General features: G+C 41.1%; 1 protein-coding gene across 2 annotated transcripts; it reads right to left on the bottom strand.

Annotated features, from left to right (window-relative positions):
- Positions 1-105: 105 nt before the first annotated feature.
- Positions 106-11474, bottom strand: LOC123758789 (uncharacterized). Of its 2 annotated transcripts, none has more exons than XM_069334643.1 (5): positions 11293-11474; positions 6954-7209; positions 6709-6808; positions 5586-5723; positions 106-4819 (listed from the first exon to the last, which is right to left on the bottom strand). In XM_069334643.1, exons 2-5 carry the CDS (start codon positions 7163-7165, stop codon positions 4361-4363), a joined length of 909 nt encoding a protein of 302 aa, XP_069190744.1. In that variant the 5' UTR covers positions 7166-7209; positions 11293-11474; the 3' UTR covers positions 106-4360. The 2 variants fall into 2 exon arrangements, with proteins under 2 accessions (XP_069190744.1, XP_045599436.2); XM_045743480.2 differs by lacking the exon at positions 11293-11474 and adding an exon at positions 7376-7763.
- Between the last annotated feature and the right edge of the window lie 133 nt (positions 11475-11607).

Genomic DNA, 11607 nt, shown 5'->3' on the forward strand with positions numbered 1-11607 from the left:
ACAATAACCAACACCATAACAGCACAAGCCACATAAAAGGACACTTACTGAGCTTGTCGTAATATAATGATTAACTCAACACATGAAAAATAATCAATTAAAACATAGACTAAGTTTGTGTTTATTAACTAATTCATTTAATACCGAATCAGTTTACATTATTCATTGCTTGTCAGCGCACAATGCATAAATTTACATATTACATTAATTCCCAGAGCACACTACATGTATTGATATTATCAGTGTACAATATGTATTTTATTATTGTATATTTTATTTCGTTTGAATACAACCTGTTATATATGTCTGAATGTTTATATTAGGATTGCTTAATAAGTATTGATTGTGAAGGTTCTCACACGCGCCTTCACTCTGACAGTGTTCTTCTTCATCTCAAGTGTATTCCCTACACATTGTTTATGTATCCCCTACACATTGTTTATGTATCCCCTACACATTGTTTATGTATCCCCTACACATTGTTTATGTATCCCCTACACATTGTTTATGTATCCCCTACACATTGTTAATGTATCCCCTACACATTGTTTATGTATCCCCTACACATTGTTTATGTATCCCCTACACATTGTTTATGTATCCCCTACACATTGTTTATGTATCCCCTACACATTGTTTATGTATCCCCTACACATTGTTAATGTATCCCCTACACATTGTTTATGTATCCCCTACACATTGTTTATGTATCCCCTACACATTGTTTATGTATCCCCTACACATTGTTTATGTATCCCCTACACATTGTTAATGTATCCCCTACACATTGTTTATGTATCCTCTACACATTGTTTATGTATCCCCTACACATTGTTTATGTATCCCCTACACATTGTTAATGTATCCCCTACACATTGTTTATGTATCCCCTACACATTGTTTATGTATCCCCTACACATTGTTTATGTATCCCCTACACATTGTTTATGTATCCCCTACACATTGTTTATGTATCCCCTATACATTGTTAATGTATCCCCTACACATTGTTTATGTATCCCCTACACATTGTTTATGTATCCCCTACACATTGTTAATGTATCCCCTACACATTGTTTATGTATCCCCTACACATTGTTTATGTATCCAAAAATTCAAATTCCAATGTTTATTCAGGTAAGGTACATACATACAAGAGGTTATACAAAAATTTATAGATTTATAGATAGAGCTTGTACATACAATGCCTAAAGCCACTATTACGCAAAGCGTTTCGGGCAGGAAAAACATTAAAGAATAAAACTTAATACTAATTGAGATTAAAGTATAAAATGTGTTGAGAACAAATAAAAATAAAAAAGGGGGGAACATGACAGAAAAAACAGCACAAATACAATTAGGTCGACAAACAGCGTTGTTTAAAAAAAATAACAGACATGGGTTGACAATATAGGGGTAAGGTAGGTTACAGGGAATTTATTAGGTAGTGCTTAGTTTTTATCTTAACTGGTTGAGAGAGGTACAATCTTTAACATGATTGGGAAGGTCATTCCACATTCATATATATATATATATATATATATATATATATATATATATATATATATATATATATATATATATATATATATATATATATATATATATAATACACATGAGAGGATGTGCAGTGACTTAATATCTAACATATTCAGAGATTTAAGTAAGGATACCGAGTGATGTCTGGGGCCAGAGTTGGATATTGTCTTAATAGCAGCTTTGTGTTGAGTAATTAGAGGACGTTAATGATTTTGGGTAGTAGAACCACAAGCACAAATACCATAGTTGAGATATGGATAGATGAGGGAGTAATAGAGAGTCACCAGGGCAGGGCGAGGTACATAATATCTGATCTTAGAAAGAATGCCAACAGTTTTTTAAACTTTTTTTGATATATTTAGAATGTGTCCCTGGAAATTCAGCTTGTGGTCAATGAGAACGCCAAGGATTTGCCATCTATTTTGTTACAAATTTGAGTATTGTAACCCAAAAATTTGGGTATTTTTGCCCTGTATTTTTACCCCTACACATTGTTTATGTATCCCCAACACATTGTTTATGTATTCCCTACACAATGTTTATGTATTCCCTACACATTGTTTGGGTCATGAAGGAAGCCGGCCTCGGGTGAAAGAGGGCTATGGCGATCTGTTTGGAACCCGTAGGTGCGGGACCGGACCGTCCACCTCCCGGGGGTGGACGCGACCACAGGCTCTGCTTCAGGAGGCTGGGGTCGTTCTTGCCCTTGCTGGGGTGGTTCTTCTCCGACCCCGACCACGGCGGTCTCCGGGTTTGGAGTCCCTGTGCCTTATTTGCCTTAACTTCGAGGTAAACTCCGGAGCAGGAGCCCCTAGGGCAGTTCGTTGTTGCGTTCAACCTCGTTCTGACAGTTCCTGCGACGGCGCTGGAACCAATCGTATTGGCGTTTGCCTTTCCATTGGAGACTTTCAGTGCCGTGGAGAGGGCGGACCTGCTGCATGGGTGACAGCTTCTTGGGTGACAGCTTCTTCCCCGTGTCAATCTACCCTGGCTTTGTGCCCTGGAGAGGCCACTCCAGACTGACAACCAGAGCGCAACTCCATAGTCTCCCGAGACTGCAGGATGCCTATCTTGAGGTTATCTTGAGATGATTTCGGGGCTTTTTATTGTCCCCGCGGCCCGGTCCTCGACCTGGCCTCCACCCCCAGGAAGCAGCCCGTGACAGCTGACTAACACCCAGGTACTTATTTTACTGCTAGGTAATAGGGGCATAGGGTGAAAGAAACTCTGCTCATTGTTTCTCGCCGGCGCCCGGGATCGAACCCGGGACCCCAGGATCACAAGTCTAGTGTGCTGTCCGTTCGGCCGACCGGCTCCCTAATACTATTACTACTACACATTCTTTATTAATTTACTCCATGAGCGTTTTAACACCAGGATTACTGGAGGACAAGTTAACTGATGTTTAACTGCAACTACGACCATCAAAGGTCTCTGGGTCGGAAAGGTCGTGTCGTGAACCACCAGCGAGTCCTTGAACGACGACTAACCAGTGACCAGTGGCAGCGGCACACACTAACCAGATGTGTGCTGCTGCTTCACTACCGCACCTCCACGATCCCAACCATCTTCAAATATATATTCTTAAATTATTTAATGATATAAGTCATTTTTGCATTACTAGGTCAGACAGGTCTACACACGTTTTATACAGCTTCATAAAAATATAATAAATTTTCCTAATGTTTAAAACATTAAGGGGTGTGTATTAGTCAGACACTGATCTCATCGAAACTTTCAAAGTACTGAACAATTTGTAGGACATTGATCCAGACCATTATTTCAAAAGGTCAGATGTAACATAAACAAGGAGCAACGGTTTGAAGCTCAACAAGCCACAATGTAGGACTGAGAACAGGAGATGCTTTTTCACCCACAGGGTTATAAACCCATGCAACCGCCTACCCGCCGATGCAGTAAATGCCAAAAGTAGTTGAAGTTGGACAAAATTATCAGGACAAATGAGAGGACCTTCGACAAACCGCCGGCTTCATGTCCTCGTTGAGGCGGCTAGAGAGATGATGTTCCTCAGGTAAATTCAGATGAACATAAATTTCCAGTCTTCACTGGTTAATACACAAAGGTAAATATGAATTTGTGCTATATTCCCTTATCCTGATATAACTCCCAGATAGCCATGCTACTCGGCTATCTTATCCCGCTATAACTCCCAGATAGCCATGCTACTCTGGCTATCTGCATCCAACCCGTTCTCGCACTTTCTTATAGTCAATATTGACTTATTAAATACATGCATATGTGACATACTAGTTTACCTTGAAAAGCTTCATAGAAAACACCGACCTTACCTAACCTTCTTAGTACGTTAAGATAAGCATCTTATTGCTTCGTAATTACAATTATTACTTAACCTATACCTATAATAGGTTAAATAATAATTGTATACCTATTATAGGTATAGGTTAAGTAATAATTGTAATTACGAAGCAATAAGATGCTCATCTTAATATACTAAGAAGGTTAGGTAAGGTCGGTGTTTTCTATGAAGCTTTTCAAGGTAAACTAGTATGTTTAGTACGTCACATATGCACGTATTTAATAAGTCAATATTGATTATAAGAAAGTGCGAGAACGGGTTGCTGCATCAGGGTGACCACAAGAAAAAATAAGTAACGGAAGGGGTTAAGAGTTTTGTATTTTTATATTTACTGAAAAGCTTAAGCCACCAAAAGCGTTCTCGAATCTGAAGAGGTAACCCAGAAACCCACGGCAACAATTGAAAATGATTATCTTATTTTTGACTTCTGATATCTAGTTCTACTTGCCGAGTCTTATGGCAACTGGCTTGTTTGCAGAAGAGTTAAGGTCGGGATTCAGTTGTGGATGATGACTCCTTAGTGCATGATGACTTCTTAAGGAATGAGGACTCCTTGGTAGACGAGGAAGCCTCAGTATTGCAGATGGACTCTTTGGTGCATGATGAGGACTGGTTTGTGGTTGGTGAGTTGCGTGTAGTGCAACACTGCATCATCCAGGTCAGCCCTGAGCACGCTAGCTCGCCCACACGGCGACGGTAACTCTGGTTATACCATACAAACACTACCGGATCCACCACGAAGTGAGTGGAGAATATAATATGAAATACAACGTTCAAAGTGAATGATGGTTCGTGGAGGAGGTGATAGACTGCGTGTGGGAGACCAAAGAGCAGGTTACTAATGAAGACGGCCAGCATGGCGCGTGTGGCCTGGTCGACGGCGTTGTGGACTCTTAGGCAGCTCTGTTGACTCCTCGCCAAGCGCCGCTTGTTCTCTTGCACCTGCAGTATAATAAGTCATTACAACCTACATTACTATCACCAACCATTTATTCACATAACGCGGCGAGATTTTAATAAATGCATATAAATATTCCAGCCCATCCTCCTAAAATGAAAATACTTAAAGTATCTGCCCGAAACGCTTTGCGTAATAGTGGCTTTAGGCTTTGTATGTTCTAGTTCTATCTATAAATCCATCAATGTTTGTATCTCACCTTGTATGTATGTACTTTACCTGAATAAACATTTTATATTATTTTATTTGTACTATGTGGTGGAAGTACCGATATGTAGGCATCGACCACCGCGAAGCTCACTTCTTTATTTCTAAATTTACACAAACTGGAATTTTTTTTAACCACAACATATATATATAAGACCTAACCTAAACTAAACTAATATCTTTTAGCAATCCCAAGCGTAATACGGCTTAATATAGCCTAACGTTAGGCTATATTATAATATAGTACATACATATGTTATATTAGGCCTAGGAATATTTAACTTTGATTTTTAGCTTTATTTTACGGACTGTTATAAAATTCTTACTAGTACAAAAAGTGCTTTACTGGCAGTCCATCACTACATACTGGTACTTTTCACCAAACAGTTGATATAAGTACAGTACTGTCATTTCAGGAGGCTGGGTTGAAATATTCACAGAAACTGTCAGGCACTTTCTCTTACACACCATCATAAGAAAATGTAGTTCTGACAAAGGCAAAGTATTGGTGGTAAGATCGACTGAGCAAACACGGGTACTTACAGTGAAGATGATGTAAGCGTAGCTGGCCCCAGTCACCAAGATTGGCAGCATAGTGATGAGGAAGAAGTAGACGATGAAGATGACTCGCTTAAGGTATGGTTCCCACACCCACCTCAGAACCACCGACCCCAGCAGACCCTGCAGGCCACACCACACCTCGTAATATTTTGTAATATATTTATAATGCATTGTCTGTAATATATATTACGGGTTCACCATAACCCGTGCTACATGGACTTTTTGTTCTGAGTAGCTATATCTAAAACAACAACTGTAATATAGAGAAACTGAAGTCGATATCCGACGACCACATCCCTTTGTGAATGTTGTTATCATGGACGCTTAACAAATAGCTATAGGGAGATAATACGAACTCGCCACTCATCAATACTTCAGAACATATAAGGTTAATATTTGTGATTGATTGAGTATGTTTAGATCAGCCCATCTTCCTGTTTAGTTAGTACTTATAGTAACGATGAGCTCCATAGTACATATATGACGTAATGGACAATTACAAAGTAGAAATCGTTACTATTGAATATGGACAAACCGGAAAAGGCTTTGTATTTATGTTGTAAAGATAAACTAACCTAACCTACCTAAGCCCAATACACGCTATCTGAAGCCTAATATAGTACATATATGTGCTATACCAGGCCTAGGAATAATTGTTTATTTTTTAGCTTCATTTTTCGGACTCCTATAAAGTGAATAGAACCAAATTCTACTATATAATTCCTTTTACGTCAATAGTTGTCCTATGGTGCACATATTTACAAAAAGTACTATCTAAACAGGAGGATGGGTTGGTTTAGTTATATGATAGGATACCTTGGTTATTTTAGGTTAAGAGTGAGGAATATAATGAGCAGTTCCCTTTTACACCCTTTTTTTTTTAGGTAATTTATGAACAACTTCCCTTCCATATTTCCAGAGATGCCGGTATACTCAAACTCTTAATTCAAATGGTGACTCGTCCGTCACTACGAGGCTCGGTGTTGTTATTGAGAGCAGCGGGACGCTGATGTGGTGTTAGAAGCCTCGTCACACACGAGGAGACCCTCCACCACGGGAGCTTCCTCTGCGTGGCATGCACACGGCTCCCTTGCTTGAGACTTACCACTGATGTGACGACGCTGTACACACTCATGGAGACGACGATAACAACGGCCACCGTCGTGCTCATGGAGTGTCGCCCACGGCCACACACCGCCAACATTCTGTAAGACGCGGTCAACATTACTCCATGGGTGACATTGTTCGTGAAGTCTTACTATTCTTATCACCAGGGTACATGGCGGATGTTTTGTTGTGTAAAAACATGTTAATAGTGGAATTATTATATGTATGACTGCATATTCTGACCTGAAAAATGCCACAGCAGCAATAGCGACCAGCTCTAGCCCCGCCAGACTGCTGTACACGAGTGTGGTAACCACTCTGAACTTGGTGAAGAAATTGGCAGGGTTGCAGGTAATGATAGCCGTGATGATGTGCGCTACAGCGGGTCTGGTCACCAGGCAGATCACCAGGAGAGGCGCAAACACGCTACACAGCAGCACCTTCACTGCCGGCATGGTATTGGGGCACCTCACCACGCACCACAAGGCCACACCGTTACCTGTAACAGTGATGATCCACGTCACTATATGTAAGAATGATGACCCACGTCACTATGTGTAAGAGTGATGACCCACGTCACTATATGTAACAGTGATTAACCACGTCAATATCACACACCACCGTGGTGTGGTGGTGGGCTTGCATCATGACCAGGAGGAGCTCACCGAGGCTGCCCAGGACGATGACAATGCAGCAGTGGATAAGAGCGACCATGAGGAGTATCGGGGAGATGCGGACAGCTAAGGGTATTACCTCGCCTGTCTCACAGTTCCCACACTCGTTACTGCAATTCATCAATGTAATATTCATCTTCTTCAGTCTGTGGTACTCTGTCGACACAAGCCAGCTTCTGGACCAGCGTGTGAATTAACACCCTCGCACTGCACCTTTGTTCTTCGCTCCCCCACAGCGTGCAGCAATACTTGTTTGTACGAGTTCAATAATCAAGCCATACGCAGCACCAGGATTGCGTCTACTGAGTCCTATGGCTGAGGCAGCTCTGCGGAAGCGCCAGCTGTAGCTTCTTATCTTGGCCGCCAGGGGGCGACTAGTTATGGACAACATCCTGGCGGCTCCTTACACACACACACACACACACACACAACTTGCGTTGTGAATGGTCCAACAAATGGCTGTTGAAGTTCAACCCGAGTAAATGGAAAGTAATGAAACTAGGCAGTGGAAACAGGAGGCCAGACACAGGATACAGAATAGGAGATGAAGTACTTAATGAAACAGAGAGAAAGATCTAGGAGTTGATATCACACCAAACCTGTCTCCTGAAGCCCACATAAAAAGAATAACGTCTGCGGCATATGCGAGGCTGGCTAACATCAGAACAGCGTTCAGGAACCTGTGTAAAGAATCATTCAGAATCTTGTACACCACATATGTAAGAGCAATCCTGGAGTATGCGGCCCCAGCATGGAGCCCGTACCTTGTCAAGCACAAAACGAAGCTGGAAAAAGTCCAAAGGTATGCTACTAGACTAGTCCCAGAACTAAGAGGCATGAGTTATGAGGAAAGGCTGCGGGAAATGCACCTTACGACACTGGAAGACAGAAGAGTAAGGGGGGACATGATCACAACCTACAAAATCCTCAGGGAAATCGACCGGGTAAACAAGGATAAACTATTCAACACTGGCGGGATGCGAACAAGGGGACACAGGTGGAAACTGAGTACCCACATGAGCCACAGGGACGCGAGAAGGAACTTTTTCAGTGTCAGTAGTTAACAGATGGAATGCATTAGGCAGTGATGTGGTGGAGGCTGACTCCATACACAGTTTTAAATGTAGATATGGTAGAGCCCAGTAGGCTCAGGAACCTGAACACCAGTTGATTGACAGTTGAGAGGCGGGACCAAAGAGCCAAAGCTTAACCCCCGCAAGCACAATTAGGTGAGTACACACACACAAAATAAAAAAGGCTTTCGACAGAGTTTCACATAAGAGGTTGTTCTTGAAACTGGAACATATTGGAGGGGTGACAGGTAAGGTTCTAACAAGGGCAGTAATCAGAGGCAATGTATCAAACAAGAGAAATGTCACAAGTGGAGTACCACAGGGTTCGGTACTTGCACCGGTAATGTTTATTGCCTAGAAAATGATCTGCCAGATGGAATACAGAATTATATGAACATGTTTGCTGATGATGCTAAGATAATAGCGAGGATAAGAAACTTAGATGTGTGTCATACCCTTTACGAAGACCTGGACAAAATATGTATATGGAGCACCACTTGGCAAATAGAATTTAATGTGAATAAATGCCATGTTATGGAATGTGGAATAGGAGAACATAGACCCCCACACAACCTATAAATTATGTGAGAAATCTTTAAAGAATTCTGATAAAGAAAAAGATCTAGGAGTGGTTCTAGATAGAAAGTTCTGAGGACCACATAAAGAAGATTGTGCGAGGAGCTTCAGAATTGCTTTTAAACACATGGATGGTGAAATACTAAAGAAATTGTTCAGGACTTTTGTTAGACCAAAGCTGGAATATGCAGCGGTTGTATGATGCCCATATCTTAAGAAGCACTTCAACAAACTGGAAAAGGTGCAAAGACATGCCAGTAAGTGGCTCCCAGAACCTAAGGAGTTACGAGGAGAGGTTTGAGGCATTAAATAGTCCAAAACTAGAAGATGTAAAAAAAAAAAAGAGGCGATATGATCACTACGTACAAAATAGTAACAGGAATCGATAAAATTGATAGGGAAGAATTCCTGAGAAACAGAACTTCAAGAACAAGAGGTGACTGTGACATTCCTATGATTTAAAATAACGAAACAAAGCTGCCGGAGAATAAGAAAATTCACCTCTGTAAACAGAGTGGTAGACGGTTGGAACAAGTTAGGTGAAAAGGTGGTGGAGGCCAAAACCGTTTTTAGTTTCTAAGCGTTATATGACAAAGAGTGCTGGGAAGACGAGACACCACGAGCGTAGCTCTCATCCTGTAATTACACTTAGGCAATTACACACACGCGCGCACACACAACAATCAAACAGGATGGAGAGTGCTGGACAGACTGTATTTTCTTGGATTGCCAGAACGTTTTTGACACTTCCTCACAAGCGACTTCAATACAAACTCAAAAAAACAGGTTGACGTATCGGGAAAAGTACTAGAGGGTGAAGCCCCCTGTTGTCAGTCATGGTCTTCGTGCACACTGTTGTCAGTCATGGTCTTCGTGCACACTGTTGTCAGTCATGGTCTTCGTGCACACTGTTGTCAGTCATAGTCTTCGTGCACACTGTTGTCAGTCATGGTCTTCGTGCACACTGTTGTCAGTCATGGTCTTCGTGCACACTGTTGTCAGTCATGCGACCTTATTGAATTTTCAAATTAACTGAAAGTTATTTAAAAGACCGCTGGCAGTGAAGTAGAGTATAAAGTTTTGGTGTCAATGGTTACTATTTGTTCATTGAAAATATAAATTTGTTTGCGTTTAAGCGCCACGTGGAAGTTAGTGGCATATTGTGTAATAATTTATTAATTATTTATGTATAACTAAGTTATATCCAAATTTTTATTGTGTACATGATATCTTGTTATCAATTTCCTGCCGCTGACAAGTGTCGGTCGAGAACACGTAAGCTTTTAAAAACCGGAGGTTGTGTCGTAAATGACGCCCTAGGCTTCCTGTCCTGCTGACACGTCCAAGGGCGGTGTGCACTCGCCTAGTTCTACCCACCTAGCTGTGCTTAAGGGGTTGAGCTTCGGCTCTTTGGTCCCTCCTCTCAACCGTCAATCAACAGGCGTACAGGTTCCTGAGCCTATTGGACTCTTATCATATCTTCACATGAAACTGTATGTTTGCCTCCACGTCACTTCCTAATGCATTCCATTTATTAAAAAAAATCAAAATGTTTATTCAGGTAAAAATACAAACATAGAATATGAGTTTCAAACATAATGTTGGATTTATAGATAGAGCTAGTACATACAATACTACTACTATTAACTACTACTACTTCAACTACTATTTATTAATTACTCTGACACTGAAAACATTCTTTCTAATGTCTTTATGGCTCATTTGGGCACTCAATTTCCACTTGTGTCCCCTAGTGCGTGTGCCCCTTGTGTTAAATAAACTGTCATTTTCTATCCTATGTGTATGTGTGTGGTGGCAGTTATGAAAGCTCCAAGACTAATGTAAACTCTTGGTGTATGTACACCGACAAGAGGGTTACACCTCTCGGTGTATATATATCCCTTCCTCTGAATCTATAAAACTCTAAAACTGCTGTACTAATCCTGATCTCAAGCGCCTTCTAGAGGGTTCTAACAGAACTCATGGTCACCATAAGAGAAACAAATATATATTTGATATTCCAAGAGTACGACTCAATCAAAGCAAAACTGGTCTGCAAATTAAGGGTCCTATACTGTGGAATGACCTCCCAAATGCAATAAAATAATTTACTTTTCGTAATCAGTTAAAAAGATACACCACATGAGGCTAACGTCTCGCAGCGCCGCCATAGCAACACCAAGTTGGCAGCACGGACTTTGTAAGCAGACTGACCCCTTGGATAGCCGAAGACACGACAAAATACTCGAGCAAATTTACCTATTTCGTAAAAACTTCTGCAGGAGAGACATTTCAGTAAAGAAGTACTTTAAAAGTTTCCATAACAAAGCCTAACGCTTGACGCCACTCCCAATTTGTCAGCTGATTCTACAGCTCAGAGCGACTCGACACTAATGATGCATTTTATCGCTCACTAGGAGACAGCTGAGTACATGGTGACCCAAGTGTAATTAAATACAACACCAGTGGGCGTTCTTGGTTATAAATCGGAGCTGCCTCGCACGAACAAAGAAGACATGCAATTACCCCTCTTCTTATATTTTTATAGAAATATTGAGTAGGAGTGAAGGGCCG

Source organism: Procambarus clarkii, chromosome 31 (assembly GCF_040958095.1).
Source record: "Procambarus clarkii isolate CNS0578487 chromosome 31, FALCON_Pclarkii_2.0, whole genome shotgun sequence".
NCBI lineage: Eukaryota > Metazoa > Arthropoda > Malacostraca > Decapoda > Cambaridae > Procambarus > Procambarus clarkii.

Excerpts from the sequence above, each read along its gene's own strand:
- LOC123758789 (XM_045743480.2), bottom strand. The coding sequence starts at position 7,520 with ATGAATATTACATTGATGAATTGCAGTAACGAGTGTGGGAACTGTGAG. Across the intron at positions 6,809-6,953 it reads GCTGCTGTGGCATTTTTCAG|AATGTTGGCGGTGTGTGGCC; the intron begins GTCAGAATATGC and ends CGCGTCTTACAG. Across the intron at positions 4,820-5,585 it reads ACGCTTACATCATCTTCACT|GTGCAAGAGAACAAGCGGCG; the intron begins GTAAGTACCCGT and ends ATTATACTGCAG.